General features: G+C 44.4%; 1 protein-coding gene across 5 annotated transcripts in view; it reads left to right on the top strand.

Moving 5' to 3' along the window:
* The window catches only part of LOC128694832 (uncharacterized), a 459,074-nt gene that overhangs the window by 346,023 nt on the left and 85,972 nt on the right, over positions 1-27,079 (top strand). For all 5 annotated transcript variants that reach the window (XM_053785148.2, XM_053785152.2, XM_053785149.2 and 2 more), the window contains 2 exons: positions 14,668-14,914; positions 15,368-15,486. In XM_053785148.2, the coding sequence (XP_053641123.1) occupies positions 14,695-14,914; positions 15,368-15,486 (339 nt within the window). In that variant the 5' untranslated portion in view covers positions 14,668-14,694. The remainder of the gene's footprint in view (positions 1-14,667; positions 14,915-15,367; positions 15,487-27,079) is intronic.

The raw sequence follows: 27,079 nt of genomic DNA, 5'->3' as shown, positions 1-27,079 counted from the left end.
GCCTACTAGTGCATGTAGGTCACCAGGTGAGCGTTACCCAGTAGTGCAAGTAGGTCACCAGATGAGCGTGGCCTACTAGTGCAAGTAGGTCACCAGGTGAGCGTGGCCTACTAGTGCAAGTAGGTCACCAGGTGAGCGTGGCCTACTAGTGCAAGTAGGTCACCAGGTGAGCGTCACCCACTAGTGCAAGTAGGTCACCAGGTGAGCGTGGCCCACTAGTGCAAGTAGGTCACCAGGTGAGCGTGACCCACTAGTGCAAGTAGGTCACCAGGTGAGCGTGGCCTACTAGTGCAAGTAGGTCACCAGGTGAGCGTCACCCAGTAGTGCAAGTAGGTCACCAGGTGAGCGTGGCCTACTAGTGCATGTAGGTCACCAGGTGAGCGTTACCCAGTAGTGCAAGTAGGTCACCAGATGAGCGTGGCCTACTAGTGCAAGTAGGTCACCAGATGAGCGTGGCCTACTAGTGCAAGTAGGTCACCAGGTGAGCGTGGCCCACTAGTGCAAGTAGGTCACCAGGTGAGCGTTACCCACCAGTGCATGTAGGTCACCAGGTGAGCGTTACCCAGTAGTGCAAGTAGGTCACCAGATGAGCGTGGCCCACTAGTGCAAGTAGGTCACCAGGTGAGCGTGGCCCACTAGTGCAAGTAGGTCACCAGGTGAGCGTGGCCTACTAGTGCAAGTAGGTCACCAGGTGAGCGTGGCCTACTAGTGCAAGTAGGTCACTAGGTGAGCGTTACCCACTAGTGCATGTAGGTCACCAGGTGAGCGTTACCCACTAGTGCAAGTAGGTCACCAGGTGAGCGTTACCCACTAGTGCAAGTAGGTCACCAGGTGAGCGTTACGAACTAGTGTAAGTAGGTCACAGGTGAGCGTGACCCACTAGTGCAAGTAGGTCACCAAGTGAGCGTTACGAACTAGTGTAAGTAGGTCACCAGGTGAGCGTGGCCTACTAGTGCATGTAGGTCACCAGGTGAGCGTTACGAACTAGTGCAAGTAGGTCACCAGGTGAGCGTTACCCACTAGTGCAAGTAGGTCACCAGGTGAGCGTTACGAACTAGTGTAAGTAGGTCACCAGGTGAGCGTTACGAACTAGTGTAAGTAGGTTACCAGGTGAGCGTTACGAACTAGTGTAAGTAGGTCACCAGGTGAGCGCTACGAACTAGTGTAAGTAGGTCACCAGGTGAGCGCTACGAACTAGTGTAAGTAGGTCACCAGGTGAGCGTTACGAACTAGTGTAAGTAGGTCACCAGGTGAGCGCTACGAACTAGTGTAAGTAGGTCACCAGGTGAGCGCTACGAACTAGTGTAAGTAGGTCACCAGGTGAGCGCTACGAACTAGTGTAAGTAGGTCACCAGGTGAGCGCTACGAACTAGTGTAAGTAGGTCACCAGGTGAGCGTTACGAACTAGTGTAAGTAGGTCACCAGGTGAGCGTTACGAACTAGTGTAAGTAGGTCACCAGGTGAGCGCTACGAACTAGTGTAAGTAGGTCACCAGGTGAGCGCTACGAACTAGTGTAAGTAGGTCACCAGGTGAGCGTTACGAACTAGTGTAAGTAGGTCACCAGGTGAGCGTTACGAACTAGTGTAAGTAGGTCACCAGGTGAGCGTTACGAACTAGTGTAAGTAGGTCACCAGGTGAGCGTTACGAACTAGTGTAAGTAGGTCACCAGGTGAGCGTTACGAACTAGTGTAAGTAGGTCACCAGGTGAGCGTTACGAACTAGTGTAAGTAGGTCACCAGGTGAGCGTTACGAACTAGTGTAAGTAGGTCACCAGGTGAGCGTTACGAACTAGTGTAAGTAGGTCACCAGGTGAGCGTTACGAACTAGTGTAAGTAGGTCACCAGATGAGCGCTACGAACTAGTGTAAGTAGGTCACCAGGTGAGCGTTACGAACTAGTGTAAGTAGGTCACCAGGTGAGCGCTACGAACTAGTGTAAGTAGGTCACCAGGTGAGCGTTACGAACTAGTGTAAGTAGGTCACCAGGTGAGCGTTATGAACTAGTGTAAGTAGGTCAACATAAACACTTGTTTACCAAAGGAGTCACAGAAAACTTCCCCTCTAAGAGAAATATGATACTTGTCTGACGTATGATACTTGTCTGACGTATGATACTTGTCTGACGTATGATACTTGTCTGACGTATGATGCTTGTCTGACGTATGATACTTGTCTGACGCATGATACTTGTCTGACGTATGATACTTGTCTGACGTATGATACTTGTCTGACCTCGGTATAGGTCAAGTCTTACACTTACCATTCAAGTTTTTAATATCGTTTAAAACCACGTCACATGTTATCTTTTTAATACCAACTAGAAGTATGTAGTGGAAAAGACAAAAACAGATGACGTTAGCATATTAGAACTTTTTTTTTTCATCGTGTTTCGTAAATGTTCAGGAGAAGAGACATTTAAAGAAATGTGTTTTACCACAACTCTCAGTTTTCAAAGTTATATATACAGGTTGTTTTAACATTTGTGGGAAGTAATTGATCAAAGACTAAGCTTGAGAGGATAGCTTAGATGTGAATTAAACTCCTAGATTAATCTTTCAATTTTGCTGCTGTGATTTTTCCTATTGTTTCCTATCTTACCTTCTGATAATGCAGTCTTCTGCTAGATTTTAGTGACGTCAGAGGTCATCAGGACTTTGATAACCGTCTTAAAGGTCACCAGGTTTGAGGTAAGGGAGGGGTCAAAGGTCACCTAGTTATAGGTAAGAGGTGAGGATACACTACCCTCACACAGTGTTGTAAGCCAGAGACTTGAGAGTGCATATACTGTGTGTCGTGGACCGTAAAATGTGTCCACCGGTTATTTTTAGAACCAACCGGATCTGTCTTGTGAGGTAGCCTCGTGTGTACATTGTGCTATCTGTGTACATTGTGGGTATGTGTGCATATTGCTCCGTGTATACACACTGTAGATGCATGCGTGTGTTTCCGCAGTGGGGGCGAGATATATGCGTGTGAGTACATTGTACGCGTGTGTGAATGTAATTACCTGGTGGCTGTTACAGAAGTAAGACTGTTCTCCAACTGTTTCTCCTTTGTTATTGTTACTGCTCCTCCTGCTCTCTGTCTCTCTCTCTCTCCCCTTACAGTCTATTTTTTATGGCTTTTTCATGCACCTGTTAGTAGTGTGTTTAATGACACGCCACTCCTAAATGCGTCATTCAGCGCTGTGTACAAATTACCAGACACAAACTCCACTCTTGCGGCCAGACTAAGCTTTCCACTGTAGAGACGCTCATATAGCACCGTTGTACACGTGTGTAGTAGAATTGTACACTTATGTAACACCATTGTACACTTGTGCAGCACCACTGTACACTTGTGTAGCACCATTATACGTTTTGATAACAACTACCTTGAGTTTACCTTTTCCTAGTGGCGTAAACTGTAGTCTTTTAGTCTTTCTCGTTGAACAGCCACACGGGTTTAGTGCTTTCCTTCAATATAACAATAAGCCTCGTGCTTCATGCGCCTCAGGTTTAAATTGCATGACTAGATGGAGGTCCCACACAGTAGGAAGAATATACATTACTTAAAAGACCACATACCATTAATGATGCTCTGCAAAGATTAAGAGGCGAGGCTAGTGGCCACGTCTCAAACCCTGTCAACACAAATAGACGAGTGCAAATTGATGAGTACACAACAACATAAAGAAGTGTTGTGAGTACACAACAACACAAGAGTGTTGTGAGTACACAACACAAGAGAGTGTTGTGAGTACACAACAACACAAGAGTGTTGTGAGTACACAACACACAGGAGTGTTGTGAGTGTACAACAACACACAGGAGAGTTGTGAGTACACAACACAAAGGAGAGTTGTGAATACACAACACAAAGGAGAGTTGTGAATACACAACACAAAGGAGAGCTGTGAGTACACAACAACACAAAGGAGTGTTGTGAGTACACAGCAATACAAATGAGAGTTGTGAGTACACAACAACACACAGGAGTATTGTGACTACACAACAGCACACAGGAGAGATGTGAGAATAATGCAGGAAGATTAACAAGATTGTTCACTGCAACTAGCCAACTGTTTCTCGTTTGTATTAAGAGATGCCTTGTTGTGTGTTGTGTTGTCTGTATTGTGGCGGCGTGTTGTTGTGATAGTGTTGTCTGTTGTGGTGGGGTCTGTATTTGGTTGCAGTGTATTGTGGTGGTATCTCTATTATGTTGGTGGTGTGTGTGTTGTGGTAGTGTATGTTTTGTGGTGTGTGTGCTGTGGTAGTGTATGTGTTGTGGTGTGTGTGCTGTGGTAGTGTATGTGTTGTGGTAGTGTATGTGTTGTGGTAGTGTATGTGTTGTGGTAGTGTATGTGTTGTGGTAGTGTATGTGTTGTGGTAGTGTATGTGTTGTGGTGTGTGTGCTGTGGTAGTGTATGTGTTGTGGTAGTGTATGTGTTGTGGTAGTGTATGTGTTGTGGTAGTGTATGTGTTGTGGTAGTGTGTGTTGTGGTAGTGTGTTGTGGTAGTGTGTGTTGTGGTAGTGTATGGATTGTCTGGTGTGTGTTTTGTTGGTATGTGTTGTGGTAGTGTATATGTTGTGGGGTGTGTGTTGTGGTGTGTGTTGTGGTGTGTGTTGTAGAGTGTGTGTTGTGGTAGTGTGTGTGTTGTGGGGTGTGTGTTGTGGTGTGTGTTGTGGGGTGTGTGTTGTGGTAGTGTATGTGTTGTGGTGTGTGTGTTGTTGTGGTGTGTGTTGTGGTAGTGTATGTGTTGTGGTGTGTGTGTTGTTGTGGTGTGTGTTGCTGTGGTGTGTGTTGTGGGGCGTGTGTTGTGGTAGTGTATGTGTTGTGGGGCGTGTGTTGTTGTGGTGTGTGTTGTGGTGTGTTGTGGTGGTGTGTGTTGTGTTTTGTGTTGTGGTGGTTTGTGTTGTGGCGGTGTGTGTTGTGCTTTGTGTTGTGGTGGTTTGTGTTGTGGTGCTTTGTGTTGTGGTGGTGTGTGTTGTGGTGGTGTATGTTGTGGTGGTTTGTGTTGTGGCGGTGTGTGTTGTGGTGCTTTGTGTTGTGGTGGTGTGTGTTGTAGTGGTGTGTGTTGTGGTGTGTGTTGTGGTGCTGTGCTGTGGCGGTGTGTGTTGTGGTGGTGCGTGTTGTGGTGGTGTGTGTTGTGGTGGTGCGTGTTGTGGTGGTGTGTGTTATGGTGGTGTGTGTTGTGGTGGTGTGTGTGTTGTGGTGGTGTGTTGTGGGGGTGTGTGTTGTGGGGGGGGGGGTGTTGTGGCGGTGTGTATTGTGGGGGTGTGTGTTGTGGCGGTGTTTACCTGGAGAGAGTTCCGGGGGTCAACGCCCCCGCGGCCCGGTCTGTGACCAGGCCTCATGGTGGATCAGAGCCTGATCAACTAGGCTGTTACTGCTGGCTACACTCAATCCAACGTACGAGCCACAGCCTGGCTGGTCAGGTACCGACTTTAGGTGCTTGTCCAGTGCCTGCTTGAAGACAGCCAGGGGTCTATTGGTAATCCCCCTTATGTATGCTGGGAGGCAGTTGAACAGTCTCGGGCCCCTGACACTTATTGTATGGTCTCTTAACGTGCTAGTGACACCCCTGCTTTTCATTGGGGGGATGTTGCATCGTCTGCCGAGTCTTTTGCTTTCGTAGTGAGTGATTTTCGTGTGCAAGTTCGGTACTAGTCCCTGTAGGTGTGTGTTCTGGAAATGCAAATCTAAAATGAAATTTCTCTATAGAGTTTATAAACATCATTTGTAACGATTTCTACGTCCATGGAACAGAATGGTTTATATACGAAAAAAAAGAGAGAGAAATGTTTACCTGGAGAGAGTTTGATTATAGTATATAAGAAGTTCAGTGTGGTCTTCCATCAGAAATAGTTTGCTGTCTTAGACACACATAGAGATATCATTACTATGCTCTGACACCACACACGACTTATTCACTCTCTCATCTCTCAGAATTACGTTGAAAGTCTTTGCAATGTGTCAAGTTATAAAAGGATTAGGCTGACAATAACTTATATCTAAGATTTTTATCCGACATTTGCTTAATTAATTATCACTGACGGGGAACTTTTTTCTTTAACTTTTTTTTCTTCGTCCAAGTTTTCGTTCATATTTCGTTCATAATTCGAGAACTCATAATAACATAAGAAAGGAGGAACACTGCAGGAGGCCTGTTGGCCCATACTAGGCAGGTCCTTTACAATTCATCCCACTAACAAAACATTTGCCCAACCCAATTTTCAATGCCACCCAAGAAATAAGCTCTGATGTGAAAGTCCCACTCAAATCCAACCCCTCCCACTCATGTACTTATCCAACCTAAATTTGAAACTACCCAAAGTCCTAGCCTCAATAACCCAACTAGGTAGACTGTTCCACTCATCAACTACCCTATTTCCAAACCAATACTTTCCTATGTCCTTTCTAAATCTAAACTTATCTAATTTAAATCCATTACTGCGGGTTCTCTCTTGGAGAGACATCCTCAAGACCTTATTAATATCCCCTTTATTAATACCTATCTTCCACTTATACACTTCGATCAGGTCTCCCCTCATTCTTCGTCTAACAAGTGAATGTAACTTAAGAGTCTTCAATCTTTCTTCATAAGGAAGATTTCTAATGCTATGTATTAATTTAGTCATCCTACGCTGAATGTTTTCTAACGAATTTATGTCCATTCTGTAATATGGAGACCAGAACTGAGCTGCATAATCTAGGTGAGGCCTTACTAATGATGTATAAAGCTGCAGTATGACCTCTGGACTTCTGTTGCTTACACTTCTTGATATAAATCCCAGTAATCTATTTGCCTTATTACGTACGCTTAGGCATTGCTGTCTTGGTTTAAGGTTGCTGCTCACCATAACCCCCAAGTCCTTTTCGCAATCTGTATGGCTAAGTTCTACATCATTTAACTTATAAGTACTAGGGTTATGGGCACTCCCAAGCTTCAGAACCTTGCATTTATCTACATTGAACTGCATCTGCCACTTTTCTGACCAAGAATAGAGTTTGTTTAAATCCTCCTGAAGTTCCATAACATCTACGTTTGAATCAATTATCCTACCTATCTTTGTGCCATCGGCGAATTTGCTCATGTCACTAGTAATTCCCTCATCAAGATCATTGATATATATTATAAACAACAACGGGCCCAAGACTGATCCCTGTGGAACGCCACTTGTTACAGATCCCCACTCGGATTTAACCCCATTTATGGACACTCTCTGCTTCCTGTCAGTGATGGAAATAAATGGTATCAAATACCGACACAGTGGAAATATAAACACATATGCAGTATAATGTGATCCTTTATTGACAACGTTTCACCCACACAGTGGGCTTTTTCAAGTCACACACAGATCTACCTGGGGTGGAAGGTACGGGAGTATTTATAGTCATGTTCAGAATGTAGAGGTCAGGTGGAGAATGCTGCATCTGATGATCTACCGGGTGGTGTTATAGAGTCTTCGGTAGCTTGGCAGGGGTATTGGACAAGTTGTGAGTAGACCTTCTGCAGTGTTCTATGTTCTTATGTGGGATAGCGATGAAGAAGTTTCTTGGCGAGTGGTTCAGCTATGTTATAGAAGCCATTGTTCTGGTTGAAATTGTTGATTATAGAGATAAGCGATGATTCCAGGATTCTTCGGTATTGAGTGTTGTCTTCTGTGGCGATAAGTCTTGAGTTTCTGTAGTTAATTAAATGGTTGTGTGAATTGCGATGTTGTACACAGGCATTCCTTGTATCGTCAGTCCTGCTTGCATATTGGTGTTCTGAAATACGTGTTTGGAGGTCTCTTGATGTTTTGCCCACATATAATTTGTTGCAGTCATTACAAGGGATTATGTATACCCCTGCAGAGGATGGAAGCTTGTCCTGTTTACTACTGGTGATGTCCTTGATGGTCGTGGTTGTGTAGGTAGATACTTGGAATGATGTATTGGAAAAGATGTTGGAAACATGTTTGGCAATGGAGTTGGTGGGGAGGATTATGTATCTCTTCTCGGCGGTGTCTTCTCTGGGTGTGTTGAAGATGTTTAATGCCCGCCATCTGCAGTCTCTGATGAAGTGACGAGGATAGTGGAGTTTAGAAAATACTTGTTCAATTATAGTGCATTCTTCCTCAAGGAACTCATTGCTGCAGATTCTGAGTGCACGCAGGAAGAAGCCTATAATTACACCACGTTTGGTTTTGGTGTCGTGGTGAGAGTAGAAGTGGAGAAGATTGTTTTGGTTGGTGGGTTTTCGATAGACTTTAAAACGAAGTTCGTGGTCAGCTTTGCAGAGCAGAACATCAAGGAAAGGAAGAGTGTTGTCGACTTCTTCTTCAAGTGTGAACTGGATTGAAGGCTCGACCTGGTTGAGCTTGTCTTGGAGAGCTTGAACGTTGAAGCGTTTAGGAGTTATGAGGAGAATGTCGTCAACATAACGGAGCCAGGTGACAGACGAAGGAATAATGGTGGAGAAACGTTCGGCTTCTAGATGTTCCATGTATAGGTTCGCCAGGACCACACTGAGTGGCGAACCCATGGGTAGTCCAAAAGTCTGCTGAAAGAGGTGATTTTCGAAAGAGAAACACGTAAAGCCAACACATAGTTCAACAAGGTCAATGAAATCGCTGGCTGGAATGGGAAGATCAAGTGAATCGTCAATTTTCCTGCGCAAGAGATCGTTGGCTTGTGTAGTAGGTACTTTGGTGAATAGGGAAGTCACGTCAAGGCTGGAAAGTTTCTTGTTCCTGATGTTGATGTTGCGAATGCGATTGAGAAGATCACCCGAGTGTTTGAGATGTGCTGGACTGATAGTGCCCAAGAGTTTAGAGAGGTGTTTTGCGAGAATTCCTGAGAGCTGGTGGGGAGCACTGCCTATTCCCGAGGATATGGGCCTCAGTGGGATACCAGGTTTGTGATTTTTTGTCAGGAACAAGAAACTTTCCAGCCTTGACGTGACTTCCCTATTCACCAAAGTACCTACTACACAAGCCATCGATCTCTTGCGCAGGAAAATTGACGATTCACTTGATCTTCCCATTCCAGCCAGCGATTTCATTGACCTTGTTGAACTATGTGTTGGCTTTACGTGTTTCTCTTTCGAAAATCACCTCTTTCAGCAGACTTTTGGACTACCCATGGGTTCACCACTCAGTGCGGTCCTGGCGAACCTATACATGGAACATCTAGAAGCCGAACGTTTCTCCACCATTATTCCTTCACACACAAAGTGGGAGTTGTCACAGCTGCTCTTTGCTGATGACACTGTGCTCTTGGGAGATTCTGAAGAGAAGTTGCAGAGATTGGTGGATGAATTTGGTAGGGTGTGCAAAAGAAGAAAATTAAAGGTGAATACAGGAAAGAGTAAGGTTATGAGGATAACAAAAAGATTAGGTGATGAAAGATTGAATATCAGATTGGAGGGAGAGAGTATGGAGGAGGTGAATGTATTCAGATATTTGGGAGTGGACGTGTCAGCGGATGGGTCTATGAAAGATGAGGTGAATCATAGAATTGATGAGGGGAAAAGAGTGAGTGGTGCACTAAGGAGTCTGTGGAGACAAAGAACTTTGTCCTTGGAGGCAAAGAGGGGAATGTATGAGAGTATAGTTTTACCAACGCTCTTAAATGGGTGTGAAGCATGGGTGATGAATGTTGCAGCGAGGAGAAGGCTGGAGGCAGTGGAGATGTCATGTCTGAGGGCAATGTGTGGTGTGAATATAATGCAGAGAATTTGTAGTTTGGAAGTTAGGAGGAGGTGCGGGATTACCAAAACTGTTGTCCAGAGGGCTGAGGAAGGGTTGTTGAGGTGGTTCGGACATGTAGAGAGAATGGAGCGAAACAGAATGACTTCAAGAGTGTATCAGTCTGTAGTGGAAGGAAGGCGGGGTAGGGGTCGGCCTAGGAAAGGTTGGAGAGAGGGGGTAAAGGAGGTTTTGTGTGCGAGGGGCTTGGACTTCCAGCAGGCATGCGTGAGCGTGTTTGATAGGAGTGAATGGAGACAAATGGTTTTTAATACTTGACGTGCTGTTGGAGTGTGAGCAAAGTAACATTTATGAAGGGGTTCAGGGAAACCGGCAGGCTGGACTTGAGTCCTGGAGATGGGAAGTACAGTGCCTGCACTCTGAAGGAGGGGTGTTAATGTTGCAGTTTAAAAACTGTAGTGTAAAGCACCCTTCTGGCAAGACAGTGATGGAGTGAATGATGGTGAAAGTTTTTCTTTTTCGGGCCACCCTGCCTTGGTGGGAATCGCCCAGTGTGATAATAATAATAAAATAAAATATTCCTTCGTCTGTCACCTGGCTCCGTTATGTTGACGACATTCTCCTCATAACTCCTAAACGCTTCAACGTTCAAGCTCTCCAAGACAAGCTCAACCAGGTCGAGCCTTCAATCCAGTTCACACTTGAAGAAGAAGTCGACAACACTCTTCCTTTCCTTGATGTTCTGCTCTGCAAAGCTGACCACGAACTTCGTTTTAAAGTCTATCGAAAACCCACCATCCAAAACGATCTTCTCCACTTCTACTCTCACCACGACACCAAAACCAAACGTGGTGTAATTATAGGCTTCTTCCTGCATGCACTCAGAATCTGCAGCAATGAGTTCCTTGAGGAAGAATGCACTGTAATTGAACAAGTATTTTCTAAACTCCACTATCCTCGTCACTTCATCAGAGACTGCAGACGGTGGGCATTAAACATCTTCAACACACCCAGAGAAGACACTGCCAAGAAGAGATACATAGTCCTCCCCACGAACTCCATTGCCAAACATGTTTCCAACATCTTTTCCAATACATCATTTCAAGTATCTACCTCCACAACCACGACCATCAAGGACATCACCAGTAGTAGACAGGACAAGCCTCCATCCTCTGCAGGGGTATACATAATCCCTTGTAATGACTGCAACAAATTATATGTGGGCGAAACATCAAGAGACCTCCAAACACGTATTTCAGAACACCAATATGCAAGCAGGGCTGACGATACAAGGAATGCCTGTGTACAACATCGCAGTTCACACAACCATTTAATTAACTACAGAAACTCAAGACTTATCGCCACAGAAGACAACACTCAATACCGAAGAATTCTGGAATCATCGCTTATCTCTATAACCAACAATTTCAACCAGAACAACGGCTTCTATAACATAGCTGAACCACTTGCCAAGAAACTTCTTCATCGCTATCCCATATAAGAACATAGAACACTGCAGAAGGTCTACTCACAACTTGTCCAATACCCCTGCCAAGCTACCCAAGACTCTATAACACCACCCGGTAGATCATCAGATGCAGCATTCTCCACCTGACCTCAACATTCTGAACATGACTATAAATACTCCCGTACCTTCCACCCCAGGTAGATCTGTGTGTGACTTGAAAAAGCCCACTGTGTGGGTGAAACGTTGTCAATAAAGGATCACATTATACTGCATATGTGTTTATATTTCCTGTCAGTGAGCCATGACTCTGTCCACGAGAGCACTTTTCCCCCAATGCCATGAGCTGCCACTTTCTTTAACAGTCTATGGTGTGGAACTCTATCAAAAGCCTTACTAAAATCTAAGTAAATAATATCAAATTCTTTATCGTGGTCAACAGTCTCAAAAGCTTTACTGAAGAAAGTTAATAAATTAGTTAGACAAGACCGGCGTCTTGTGAATCCATGCTGAGTATCATTAATCAAGCTATGCTTATCGAGATGGCTTCTTATAATGTCAGCTATAATTGACTCTAGTAATTTGCCTACAATTGAGGTCAGGCTTATTGGGCGGTAATTTGACGGTAACGACTTGTCCCCTGTTTTAAAAATAGGAATTACATTAGCCATCTTCCACATATCAGACACTACACCTGTTTGAAGAGATAAATTAAAAATATTAGTTAATGGTTCACAGAGTTCCATTTTGCATTCCTTAAGAACCCTTGAAAAAACCTCATCAGGACCCGGCAACTTATTTTGCTTCAGTCTGTCTATCTGCTTCACAACCATTTCACTAGTGATTGTGATGTTACATAATTTATCTTCTTCTAGCCCACTATAAAAATTAATTACTGGAATAATAAAAATTAATTACTGGAATTAAAAATTAATTACTGGAATATAAAAATTAATTACTGGAATATTAAAAATTAATTACTGGAATCATAAAAATTAATTACTGGAATTATAAAAATTAATTACTCTTAGAACATAAGAAAGGAGGAACACTGCAGCAGGCCTGTTGGCCCATACTAGGCAGGTCCTTTACAATTCATCCCACTAACAAACATTTGACCAACCCAATTTTCAATGCTACCCATGAAATAAGCTCTGATGTGCAAGTCCCACTCAAATCCAACCCCTCCCACTCATGTACTTATCCAACCTAAATTTGAAACTACCCAAAGTCCTAGCCTCAATAACCCAACTAGGTAGACTGTTCCACTCATCAACTACCCTATTTCCAAACCAATACTTTCCTATGTCCTTTCTAAATCTAAACTTATCTAATTTAAATCCATTACTGCGGGTTCTCTCTTGGAGAGATATCCTCAAGACCTTGTTAATATCCCCTTTATTAATACCTATCTTCCACTTATACACTTCAATCAGGTCTCCCCTCATTCTTCGTCTAACAAGCGAATGTAACTCAAGAGTCTTCAATCTTTCCTCATAAGGAAGATTTCTAATGCTATGTATTAATTTAGTCATCCTACGCTGAATGTTTTCTAACGAATTTATGTTCATCCTGTAATATGGAGACCAGAATTGAGCTGCATAATCTAGGTGAGGCCTTACTAATGATGTATAAAGCTGCAGTATAACCTCTGGACTTCTGTTGCTTACACTTCTTGATATAAATCCCAGTAATCTATTTGCCTTATTACGTACGCTTAGGCATTGCTGTCTTGGTTTAAGGTTGCTGCTCACCATAACCCCCAAGTCCTTTTCGCAATCTGTATGGCTAAGTTCTACATTATTTAACTTATAAGTGCTAGGGTTATGGACACTCCCGAGCTTCAGAACCTTGCATTTATCTACATTGAACTGCATCTGCCACTTTTCTGACCAAGAGTAGAGTTTGTCTAAATCCTCCTGAAGTTCCCTAACATCTACGTTTGAATCAATTATCCTACCTATCTTTGTGTCATCGGCGAATTTGCTCATATCACTAGTAACACCCTCATCAAGATCATTGATATATATTATAAACAACAACGGGCCCAAGACTGATCCCTGTGGAACGCCACTTGTTACAGATCCCCACTCGGATTTAACCCCATTTATGGACACACTCTGCTTCCTGTCTGTGAGCCATGACTCGACCCACGAGAGCCATTTTCCCCCAATGCCATGAGCTGCCACTTTCTTTAACAGTCTTTGGTGCGGAACTCTATCAAAAGCCTTACTAAAATCTAAGTAAATAATATCAAATTCTTTATCGTGGTCAACAGCCTCAAAAGCTTTACTGAAGAAAGTTAATAAATTAGTTAGACAAGACCGGCCTCTTGTGAATCCATGCTGAATATCATTAATCAAGCTATGCTTATCAAGATGGCCTCTTATAATCTCAGCTATAATTGACTCTAGTAATTTGCCTACAATTGAGATTTTTAACACTTCTGTATGGTAACGAGGACCAAATTCTTGGAGCAGTTGGCATGTTCTCATGTCCTATGACCAAAGTTGTTGAACCCATTCCAGTCATCCTGGAATGGATGGATAACCCAAAACCCTCAGTGGTGGGGCTTGAAACCCTTAAAAAGGTATCAGAAAAATCTGTGACGGCGCAGAGTGAAATTCGGACATATAGGAGCAGCAGATATGAACGTTTTATATGTAAAATATTGTGAAATTTTTCTTCCTGTTAAATCACATTAACTAATTTTCAGTTGACTTCTGAACGGCAGCAATATTTAATATCTGACTCATTTTAGTGCCAGGATAGTACCGGTTAAATTTCGCATGTCTCCAGTCAAGTTTGTTGAGGTAGTAAAATAGAAAAAAAAATGGAATAATTAGAATCTGTGCCATAACTATAGAATGATTCATCTGATCGGCTTCAAATTTTCACCTCTGGTGTGTGTTTCCTGAACACGGGGTTCACGCTGCCGTTGGATGGCATAATCCCGAATTTTGCAAATTTTATTATTGTAGCCAGGCTGTTGAGATGATGATTATGCTGATGATGGTGATGAAACCGGTTGCTCGGTGGTGTATTATTATCAAGATCAGTGTCCCATGGCCTGGTAGGCAATGCTCTTAACTCACACACTGAGTGTCCGTGATTCGTTTCCCAGCAGGTTGGAAACATTGGGCGTGTTTCCTTAAGACACAGGTCTGCTGTCCCCGTTCACCTGACAGTAAGTAGGTATCTGGGTGTTAGCCGACTGGTGTGGGTCGCATCCTGGGAACAAGATTGAAGGACCACAATGGGAATAAGACAGACAGTCCTCGATGACGCACTGATGTCTTGGGTTATCCTGGGTGACTAACCCTCCGGATTAAAAATCCGAACAAAATCTTATCTTAATTATATTCATTGCGTTAACCCCATAGGGAGTCATTCAGTGCCTGGAAAACGGGGTTAATCAAGTGAAAGGGAGGACAGCTTCTGTTCGTTGGATCAAGCAGCTCTTCATTAGCATCAAGATCGGTGGTGTAAAATTAACACATCACTGAGAGTATTATTATATTGTTTCAGATTGATGAGCCGGGCGGGCAGGTAGCCATGGAGGTGGTTACTGAAAAATGGGCGCCTTCACCCACCCTTACACTACCTCCATTATCACCACAACCACCACCACAACCCAGTGCCAGCAGACACTGCTGCTATTGTAGTACCTCTACCAGACGCCTGCTGCACTGGGTTCTCCTGCTTCTTTGGTTCTCGTTTCTCCACCAGGCGGAGTCCCACAAATGCATCAGACTGCAAGAAAGAAACCTTACCTGTAAGTCTTTCCTTTTAACCTGTCGCTCCTCTTCAGATCCTCTTATATTACCAACTCCAGCTTTGTTAGTTAAATAGACACAGTTTATTGTGGCAACATTTCATTCTCCAGGACCTATCTCAAGATTCATCTGTGTCCATTTACCTAACATTTTGTTGGTAATTCTTCCATTATTACCAACTCCAGTTTTCATTTATTGAAGTTTTAACTTGGTTCATTTGATCATATTGATATTTTTAGTCCTATTTTCTTTGAGGCTTCGTGGTAAGACTGAGTAAAATAAGTCCGTGTGTCTTGTAGTCTTTATTACATCCGTGTGTTTGTATTAATACTGTGCATTGCAGTATGTGGAAAAACATGCTTATGTACAGTTCAGGACATTAATTTCAGGAAACGTTTCGCCACAAGTGACTTTTTTCCACTTGTCATTATAACCATTTTTCTGTATTACAGTACCACCGCCCAGGTATGTTTATGACAAGCGGCAGCAGCGGCAGCTAGCGCTCACTCTGGACACCTCACAGAGACTCTCTCATCAACTCACCACGGCTGTTGTTAAGATACTACTGGAGGTAAGCCTAGTATGAATGTGGTTTTGCTCTCACAGATCTTAAGCAAAAGGACACAAGTGCAACTAATGCGACATTTTATTGTGGCAATGTTCCGCTCTCCAGGAGCTTTCTCAAACTCTTGGAGAGCAAAACGTTATCACAATGTCACATTAGTCGCACATGTTCTTTTACCTAACGTAATGTCGGTAATTCTACCAACATTATTAGACACTAATCTTGTTTACACACTAGATCTCTTCCTTATTTTAAATATGTTTGTACTACGATAAACGAACTACTACTGAACTATTCAGTTGCTTTAGAAACTTCTGCCGTATTTCTCACTATTTATTTTGCATGCTTTGAGGTAGAGGAGGCTGAGCTTTGGGGATACAAGGGATATCTTCCTCGATCATTGAGAAGAGGGAACTTGGCTTATGGGATATCTTACTTGGATCATTGAAGTAGAGGGCGTTCTGGGGGGTCAACGCCCTCGCGACCCGGTCCCAGATCAGGCCTACCAGTTGATGGCCTGATTGGCCAGGCTAATGGTGCTAGCCGCACGACGTTCAACATAAGCACCACAGACCGGGTGATCAGGCACAAATTTGAGAAACTTGTCCATTTCTTTCTGGAAGATAGCCAGGGGTCTGTTGATAATCCCCCTGTATGTTCCTTGGTGTACTCACTAAACCTCTGCTTTACATAGGGGGGGGGGGGTATTTTGCAATGTCTGTCAAGCCTCTTGTTCTCATTGTGAATGATTTGTACATGCAGATTTGGGACCAGTCCTTTTATGTCTCTCACCTACCTCCCAGGGAATACAGATTAAGGGCCTTCAAACGTTCACAGTAATTTAGGTGCTTAATTGAATCTATGCGAGCAGTGAAGGTACTCTGCACATTCTCCAGGTATGCAGTTTCGCCTGGAACGGAATTGTTAAGAGTACAGCAGTACTCCAACCTATAGAGCACAAGAGACTTAGAGTATCATTATTGTCTTGGCATCCCTTGTTTTGATGGTTCTAGTTATCCAGCCTATCATTTTTCTTGTGGTTGTGATATTGACACTTGTGACTCTTGAAGGTGAAGCCTCCTCACATGATCATTTCAAGGTCTCTCACACTAGTCCTATGCTCTGCTGAATTATTCTAGTTTATTTTATGCTCCGTTCCTGTATTTATTTCCTTAAGATTTGCATAACGGAGTATCTGAAACTTGTTCTCATTAAACATCATAGTATTAACAGTGGCCCACTGAAAGAATTTGTTCTTATCAACTTAAAGGTTTGCTGTGTCCTCAATGGATGACACTGTCATACAGATTCTAGTATCGTCTGCAAAGGATGATATGGTGGTATGATTTATGTCTCTGTCTGTGTCGGATATGAGAATGAGGAAGAGAACATAGGCCAGTACTGTGCCTTGGATAATTATAATAAAAACAGAAGCGCTAAACTGCAAGGGTTATACAGCGCAGCAGGGCAGGGAAGGATGCAGGGGAAATGGGTGGCAAGAGGAAGAGGGATGATTATTAGCGTATGGAGTGCAGCAGGGCAGTGGATAGTGTAGGGGTAGAGGGTAGCTTGAGATTAAGGTAGAAAGGAGGGAGGAGAGTGCTAGAGGCATCATCATCAGAGTTTGGGTAGTAAATCAGTTGTTGTCAAAAAGTCAGTGAGAGGGTCTGGATTAAAGGAGGGTCCATCAGCAAGAAGGGAAGGTAAAGAAAGTGCAGCAGAGTGGAGACGATGTTGGAAGTAAATTCTGAGTGCTCGTTGATAGAGTGCAACAGTCCAACAGAATGTGGCTAGCAGATACTGGAACTTGACAATTCTCACAGAGAGGAACAGGGTGCCTCTCTATGAGATACCTGTGAGTAAGACTAGTGTGCCCAGTGCCAAGACAGGAGAGAGTAGTCTCCCAACCTCGACACTGATGACAAGAAGATGGCCAGAAACCTATACTCGGTTTAATAGAATGAAGTTTGTTATGGAGCAGATCAGACCAACGTTGTTGCCAATGGGTGCAAAGGTGGGTAGCAATTTCCACAAAATAGTCTGTGAATGGAACACCTCTATATGAAACTGGGAGGTCATGTGCTGCTGACCATGCAGCAGTGTCTGCCTGTTCATTGCCCTGTACGTCAACATGACCAGGGACCCAGTAAAAAAAATATCTTTGCGTTTGCTAGAGATATGGCATAACCAAAGTTGGATACGAAGAACTAGGGGGTGAGGCGTATCAAATTTTCCTGTAGCCTGTAAATCACTATGGGAGTCTGAAATGACCACAAATGGTGACACAGGCATAGATCCTTTATGGATAAGTGCTACAAGAATGGCATACAATTCAGCCGTAAAAATGCTAGTAGAGGATACTAATGTCCTCGCATGGCACTCTCCGGAAACACTGCTGCGAATCCGATGCCGTCAGAAGACTTAGAACCATCAGCGTACACTGCGATGGCATGAGAATGAGAGTGGAAATGGTCAAGAAAAAAAGAGCGGGAAGCCACCATACGTAGTTGGGTTTTCACACATGGCAGTGGGAAAGTACAGACATGAACAGCTGGAGCTTCCCAAGGGGGCAGGGAAAAGTAGATGCTACATGAACATAGAAAGGTGGTAACTGAAGAGAAGACAAGAGCGAGTGAAGGTGGAGAGAAAAGGAGTGGAGTAAGCAGGGGCGACGAAAAAATAAAGAACATCCGCTAACATCAGTGACCATCCTATATACGGAAGGATTGTGGAGGTCATGAGATCGAACATATAAGAGAAGGCAATGAGCATCACGGTGATCGGACAAGGATGGAATATTCACTTCTGCATAGAGGCTCTCAACAGGGGATGAATGAAAGGCACCAAGGCACAGACCAAGACCTTGATGATGAATGGGATCTAACAGTTGCAGGAGAGGCCGCAGAATAGATTTGGTCACCATAATCCAGCTTGGACAAGACTAGGGTGGAATGCAAACGGAGGAGAGTGCGACGATCTGCTCCCCATGAACGATGCGCAAGAACTTTAAGGACATTTAGCCAACCATGGCAAGTTGTCTTTAAAGAAGAATTGTGAGGTCTCCACGTCAGCCGGTGATCAAAGAGCAGACCCAGAAACTCGACTGTATCACCTGCCGGAATACGTGAACCATGCAAGTACAAGGGAGTATGTAGAATAAGAGTTCGTCTAGTGAAGGTAATGAACTGGGTTTTCGTACTAGAAAATTTAAAGCCATGAGAAGTGGTCCAATGGGAGACTGTCTATCACAACCTATAGGGAGGCTGCTACTAGTCGACAGTCAGCGCCCGAGTAAGCTATAGAGAAGTCGTCAACATAAAGTGATGACTAAATATGCGAAGGAAGAATGGAAGGTGGGTCATTTTTAGCTAAGAGAAAAAGGGTAGTGCTGAGGACACAACCTTGTGGAACTTCCTCGGCTTGTAGAAAGTCCAAAGAAAGCAGGCACCAATACGGACCCGAAAATGTCTATTGGACAAGAAAGCAGTGATGAAGTTTGGTAGATTACTGCAGAGGCCTAAGGAGTGGGCTTGGGCTAAGATATTATACTTTCAAGTGGTGTCATATGCCTTCTCTAGATCAAAAAGAGACTGCTAGGACAGAGTGGTTGTTAGCAAAGGCATTTTGAATATATGTATCTAAGTAGAGCAAGGGGTCTACAGTAGAGTGGCCTTTGCAAAAGCCATATTGGCAAGGGGAAAGGGTATTGTGTGTCTCTAAGAACCACATCAGACGTCTATACACCAATCGTTCCATCACCTTGCAGACCACACTGGTCAGGGCGATGGGACGATAATGAAAGGTTTCAAGTCCATAGGATCCCGGCTTGTGAAACGGTAGTACAGTAGCCGATTTCCAGTGTCGAGGAAGAACCCCTCGTTTCCAAATTAGATTGAAAAGACGTAAAAGAATGGGAAGGGCCGTAGAATGGAGATGTTGAAACATACTGATGTGGATATCATCAGGTCCCGGTGCTGAAGGCAGGCAAATGGAAAGCATGGACACCAGTTCCTGAAGAGTACAAGGTACATTATATGGCTCCAACCCATCGGAAGAGAAATCCGAGGGCAGTTGCTCTTTGGTAGGTTTAGATGCAAAAAATGAGGGACAGATGTGAAGCCCTTGGGAGATATGGACAAGATAGTTCCTGATTGCTGTGGCAACTTCTAAGGGTTCTACGACATCAACTCCAGCAACCCACAAAATGGGAGCTGGGTCCAGAGTGTACTTCACACAATTTTTGCACCTTTTTCCAAATCGCACACATAGGGGAAGACAAGTTAATGTTAGACACAGTCTTGCCCACAAGTGCGTTTAGCATTGTGGATGATGTGGCGAACAACTGCCCTTGCCCACTTGAAATCCAACAGATGCTCTGTGGTACGATTATATCGATAACAGCCCCACGTAGCACGTTTTAAATTCACTGCATGGGTGCATGTAGGAGACCACCAAGGTACGCATGCCTGAGAATACCTACCTGAGGTGTGGGGGATAGAACGCATCACTGCAGTTAGGACTAAGGTCGAAAAGTAGTGTGCCAGTTCATCAGTAGAGGATGAAAGGGGGTCCTCACAACAGGTGATAAGATGGGAGTATGAGTCCCAATCTCCTCGAACAAGTTGCCAATGAGGACTACGAAATGGTCAGGCATACGTAGAAGAAATAAGAAAGATGGGAAAGTGATCACTATCTTGTAAATCTGGGAGAAGAGACCACGTGAAATCAAGTGCAGTGGGCGAGGAACAGATAGAAAGATCAATGTAGGAGAGAGACTGAGTATGAGAGCCAAAATGGGTAGGAGCACCCGTGTTTAAAACATGAAGAGGATGAGAAGTGAGAAGAGTCTCCAACTGATCACCACGAGAGTCACAGTGGGACTCTCCCCACAGGTGATGGTGAGCATTAAAATCACCCAACAACAATATGGGTGGTGGTAGAGATGAAATTAAAAATGCAGTATCAGATACAGAATGCATGGGAGGGATACAGATGAAGAGAGCAAACTGTAAACCATCGGTGTAAATAAATACGAGCTGCAGTATAATGCACTGGGGAACGAATAAAAACTTGTCGATACGGTATATCAATGTGTACTAGAAGCACGCTTTCTTTAAAAGATTCATCAGGTAAAGGATCGGAAGAACGTATCAGCAAGTAGCCCGAAATGGTGCGAATGACAGCAGAATGAATTTTGGGCTTTTACAACCCAACACATACTGGGGACAACTGGGAGAGCAACAGATGAAGTTCTCCTCGGTTGCCCCTAAGGCCATGAATATTCCATTGTAAAAAAAGACATTATGTAAAGAAATAAAATGACAACAATAAGAAACGATAAAACCTATGGGCTTTTAGGATCAGTAAATTTAACATGTGGGGGTAACGGTAAGTGTGTAAGCAAGGAAGAATTAGAATATTGCGGAGGAATAGATTGTTGTATGGGTTGTGAAATATAAGGGGTAGATGGAGGCATCTTGGTTTCCACTGGGGGTGTTGTCTCCACTATATAGCTGGGGATAGTGTCTAACGCCTCAGTTGATGAGGAAGCCAGCAGTGCCATGATGTCAGAGACAGGAGAGGCATTGCAAGTAAAGGTCAGAGTAACTATGGAGGCAACCAAAGAGGTTTGAGGAGGGCTGGGAGTATGAGCCTGGAGAGATGCATTGGCTGGGGGAGAAGAATCATGCAGTGTAACAGGAGAGGAAGGAGGTTGGAGGGCAACTATGGAAGATGGGGGGAGACAGGGGAAGAGGGAACTACACTAGGGGGGTGAACCTCCACCTTTGTGCGAGAGCTGGAAAGGGGGTGAGAATTAGTCTCTGAGGTAGAAGATATTCTGTACAGGAGATGGACTCAAAGAAAGTGTACGTCTGCAAGGTCTAGCAGACTGAGGAGTGAGAAAGATGACGTGGAAGTAGAAAGTGGTCCGGAGGTAGAAGTGTCAGAGGATAAAACTGCAAAAGCATTAGAAACTGGGGTGACCCCAGGAGCCACAGATGCAGAGGGATTAGGAGGTGGGAGGACTGTCAAGGTTGGAGGTCTAAAGGCTACTTGAGCACATGGGACATGAAGTTTTCCTGGAAGGCAGAGCTGAGAGACTGCCATAGTGTAAGTAAGGCCTTTGTGCTCTTTAAGGTAACAGATCTCTCGTTTGTTACAATAGACCTGGCAATGGCGGGAAAAGGAAGGATGAGGTTCCTTTCTGTCATGGGAACGCCTTCCACCTGAGCAAGAACATAATGGAAAAAGAAATAAACGACTCAAGGAATAACAAAGAATATTGTCTTTTGTGGATTTTACTTAAAATTTAAATATAATAAAATTGGCTGTTGGTTCTGGTGCTGTGTTTGGGCAGGAGTAGGTAAGGCCCTGGATGGTTCTCTGATGTTGAAGAGAAGGTGTAGGTTATCTTGGGCTGATGGTATCAGTCCAATGTTCTGGAATCTCCTGAACTACTTGGCTGAAGCACCACAAGTAGGATGAATAAGGGCCGGTAGTAATCGGACAGTGTTACCTAGTCCAATAGACAAGTATCTTGCTCCCTTATCTGGTGTCTACCCTGGAGGACCAAGCCAGTAGCAGAGCTGATAACAAAGAAAAAATATACTGGTTACCACAAGTTAAGTGAGTAACATTTAAGAAAGTAAAAGGGTGGTACACAATGGCCAACTCATTACTGGTAACCAGGAAAATAAAAGGACAAACAGAAAAATTCCTGGTAGATCACCTTACCTGATCAGGAGAAGAGTGGAGGCGAAGTGACTCTCCATACTTCAACCCACACCAGGTAAGGTTAATACTACCAGGAGTAGAAAATAAAGCAACTCAGGTAACCAGGAACTGGAGTTTCGCCCCAGCCTGCTAGATGGAAGTGCGGGCTGTGACACATTAATGGTTCCTGGCTGTCTGAACAACCCTAACCCCAATTACAACTATCTTTTCCCTCACACTTGCAATTGAGGCAAGAGGGGGAAAGACTACAAGACGTATTGGAATGATCTGCTGCACCGCAGATCGGGCATTCCACTGCAGATCTGCAGTGTCTAGTGAGGTGCCCAAAATGCCAGCAGTTATGACACTGTTGGGGGAGTGGGAACTACTTGATGGATCTCTAAACGATGGCCTGCAATATAGACAGAGGAAGGAAGTTCATGGCAGTCGAAAGTTAAACGAGCAATGTTACTAGGAAAGTGCCTTTGCCCATGAGTGGGCAGGATGTACATATCTGCCTTAAGAATAGGAAGGTTTTGAAGGACTAGTTGTTCCAAAATATAATCGCTGCAAGACAAAAAAATCGCTCTGTATGATGGTACACGGTAAGACCACAGTACCACTGCAAGAATTAAGAGTAGCATATTTACAGATGGTAACCAGTCTGTTATAATGGAAGTGATGCAGAATTTTGTCCATTGCACACTCGTTAGCCCAGTACACAAAAGTTGTGAGTGTCGTGTAGGTCATTTTTGAGAGATCATCGATGAACTGTCATCAGTAGGTTGTCTTGGATGCTTAGGAGTAGTACCACGGGCGGTCTGACCCAAGGGAGGCAGGCGATCTGAAAACCATTGCACCATTTTTGGGGAAGCCGGACGCACTGTGAAAGGTGTGCTAGAAGTACTGTAGTGGCATGGACCAAAACAGGTGATGCCATAGCACCTGAAGCAGGTGATGAAGCATCACCGGCAGAAGGTACAGGGGTATGAGAAGAGTCGAGAGAATGGACCGATAATGAAGCCAGGTCAGTACAGGGTGTGGGATCAGGAAGGGGTCTGGGAGGAGGAAGGGTTTCATTAGGTGAAGACTCCATAATAAAAGTGATTCTTCCATGATATCTCCTTTCTTGTTATTTTAAGAAAAAAGAAAGAAGGAAAGAAGAAAAAGAGGGACGGTGGAAGGACAGTCACTAGGAGGCACAGAAGGGCCGGAAACTCACCCCCTCATCCAAGAGGGCCTCGAGCCCACGGGCAGTGAAGATGCAGCGTGGAACCTGTGCCATACCCTATCCTTCACGCCAGTAAACCAGCGCTCCAGGATAGCAGCCTCACATCTACCGAGCCACCTTGGCAGACAAAAGAAAGGGCGGTCGGAAACCCACCACAAAGCATACCTCCTTCGGCTGCCACTTCCCAGAACCGACAGGCAGCTTCTGAAGATACACCCATTATCTGAAGGGCACCCCACTCACTTCTCATAAATCCGGGAAGGGAGCAGGTCACCTTCAGACAGTTCAGATTCCAGGGCAAACCACACCACCCCCGAGTGACCCCATGGAGTGGGATGAACTTGGGCACACTTCCTCCTACCTAGAAACCGTAATGCCCGAGGGAAGGACCCAGGAGACCACAAATGGGATGGGAAACAAGGGGAGGGTGGGGAGAGGGGAGGAAATGGGAAAAAAGGGGGGTATAGGGAGGGTGGGGTAGGGAAAGGGGGATTGGGGGGTAATTAGGTTTGGTCTGAGGAAGACCAAAAGGTCTAATTCCTCAGACCAAGTGCCTCATCACCGTGCCAAGGATCCCCCCTTGAAGAGGCCTGGGTGGCTAACCCTCCCTACCAGAGGCGTCGTAAGGGGGGCGGGCCGCCCCGGGTGACACCATTTAGGGGGTGACACCATAGAGCCTCTAAAGGTGACACTAATGCACAAAACAGTGCTGCACCAACATAAGAGAAGAATCCTTCGTTTCTATATAGCCTATTATGTATTAACACAGTACAAATAAGCCTATATAGGGAAAATCATTGATTTTGATAATGTGATAGATGATTTTGCATAATTGAAGGCAAGGAAATGCGGGTTATTTGTGCATTGTTCCAGTCACGGTATTGTGCCTTTTTTGTTATTTAAGGAAATGTAAGATCAGATTCACTGAGATGTTACCTGTACTCGAGGTCAAATCGGAACTAGAGTTTCTCTGATATTGCAATGTTTCTCTTTATTTTTCAAGCTTTTTTTTTTTGCATTGTTGACGATGAATAAATGTAGGATCTGTTGGTTGTACCCAAAGTGGTATTTGAGTTTATGTTTCCTCAATATTACTGCGATTATTTATTTTATCATTAATAAAGTTGAGAGGTATTCTCCTGTTCGGTTTATGGCTCTTAAACGTTCTCATTGTTAAACATTAGTCACTGGTCATGCAGAAGTGACGTAACTGAGTTTACCCCCCATCCCCCTGCCCTTGAATTTCATGGGGGTGACACTTAAGATGCTGCCCCGGGTGACACCCGAGATTCCGCCCCGGGTGACACCAACTCGAGTGACGCCTCTGCTCCCTACCCCGGATTATCCTGGGTGGCTAACCCTCCCTACCTCGGGTTATCATGGGTAGCTAACACTCCATACCCCATGTTATCCTGGGTAGCTAACCCTCCCTACCCAGGTTATCCTGGGTGGCTAACTCTCCCTACCCCGGGTTATCCTGGGTGGCTAACCCTCCCTACCCTGGATTATCTTGGGAGGCTAACCCTCCCTACCTTGGGTTCTACTGGGTGGCTAACCCTCCCTACCTCGGGTTATCCTGGATAGCTAACCCTCCCTACCCCAGGTTATCCTGGGTGGCTAACCCTCCCTACCCCAGGTTATCCTGGGTAGCTAACCCTCCCTATGCTGGGTTATCCTGGGTAGCTAACCCTCCCTACCTCGGGTTATCCTGGATAGCTAACCCTCCCTACCCCAGGTTATCCTGGGTGGCTAACCCTCCCTACCCCAGGTTATCCTGGGTAGCTAACCCTCCCTATGCTGGGTTATCCTGGGTAGCTAACCCTCCCTACCTCAGGTTATCCTGGATAGCTAACCCTCCCTACCCTGGATTATCCTGGGTGGCTAACCCTCCCTACCCTGCATTATCCTGGGTAGCTAACCCTCCCAACCCCGGGTTATTCTGAGTGGCTAACCCTCCCTACCCTAGGTTATCCTGGATAGCTAACCCTCCCTACCCTGGATTATCCTGGGTGGCTAACCCTCCCTACCCTAGGTTATCCTGGATAGCTAACCTTCCCTACCCTGGGTTATACTGGGTGGCTAACTCTCTCTACCCCGGGTTATCCTGGGTAGCTAACCCTCTCTACCCCAGGTTATCCTGGGTAGCTAACCCTCTCTACCCTAGGTTATCCTGGGTAGCTAACCCTACCTACCCAGGATTATCCTGGGTAGCTAACCATTCCTACCCCAGATTATCCTGGGTAGCTAACCCTCCCTACCCCAGATTATCCGGGGTAGCTAACCCTCCCTACCCCAGATTATCCTGGATGGCTAATCGTTCCTACCCCTAGTTAAATATCCCAACAAAATCTTATCTATTCCCTTCAAAATTCCCGCAGAAATGCTGTCCATCCTATTGGCTTTCTGATTATTATATATTTTGTAATGCATTGATTGGAAATAAAGACTAAATCAAAATTTAAATATAAATCTAGCTTTGCCCACTATTTCTTCCCCATAATCTGGGAACTAGAGCTTAATACTGGGTAAGCTGTGCTGGTCCTCTCATTATTACGTTAATGGGGAAACACATAACCCGTATGGTCATACTGCGCCTGGGGAAGTGGGAAGCTTTCATGCTCAAATAACTCGCACGTAGAAAGAAGCTTATGACGATGTTTCGGTGTGACTTGGACCATTTACTAAGTCACACTGTGTGGTTTTGTAAATGTGTCAAGCCGGACTGAAACATCTTCGTAAGTTTCTATCTTCTATGTGCTGGTTATTTATGTATTGTTCCAGTTACGGTATTGAGGCTTTTTTTGTTCTTTCATGCTTGTTCCAAGAAAAGTATCAGTCCAATTCCGTGGATAACGAGCCCTAACCAGTGCTACCTCCCTTGAGAGACAGAAGGCTGGCCAGTGAAGAAAAAAATTACTATAACTGAAAGAAGGGTGTAATACACTGTAAACTGTAAGCTTACAGTTTACTTCATTCATCATTGTAAGGAATGAAGCATCCTTGATTTGTCTCATAGAGGTTTGATGCAGCCTTAAAGACTCTCGAGAAGTCGTTAGGTTTTAAACTGAAAAGCTAACTAAGAAGTGTTCCGGTTGTTGCACGAACCTAGAAAAGTATCCCCACAAAGAATAAAAAAGGCACAATGTATCCCTATACCCCATAAGCCCAGCCCTCTCTGCCTTAATGATCCAAGAACAGTATCCCACACTGCCCCAAGCCCTAACTCATACTCTATATTCATCAAGAACTGCAAGAAATCACCATCTCATGCCTTGAATATTCTGTGAAGAAGGAGCCTGGACACAAGAATTATCCTACAGTCCTTAAAAAAATTACTGACATAATCCCACTCCACAAAGGTGGTAGTAAAGCAATCGCAAAAAAAACTATAGTTCAACAGCGCTGACGTCCCACATTACCAACATCTTTGAAAGAATATCGTGGAATCTCAACAGTTGCACAACACAGGGCAGCATAGTTTAGATAAAGTCGCTCCTGCCTCTCGCAACTGCTTGATCATTACGATATATGTAGTCTTAGATGCAGTGGAAGACAAGCAAAATGCAGATGTAGTTTGCAATGACTTTGCAAAAAGCCTTTGACAAGTGTGACCATGGTGTAAAAAATAATAACTGGTAAAATGGGTAGATGGCT

This window comes from Cherax quadricarinatus, chromosome 45 (assembly GCF_038502225.1).
Source record: "Cherax quadricarinatus isolate ZL_2023a chromosome 45, ASM3850222v1, whole genome shotgun sequence".
NCBI classification, from domain to species: Eukaryota; Metazoa; Arthropoda; class Malacostraca; order Decapoda; family Parastacidae; genus Cherax; species Cherax quadricarinatus.
The sequence above is the reverse complement of the archived record's forward strand: the minus strand, read 5'-3'. Positions and strand labels throughout refer to the sequence as shown.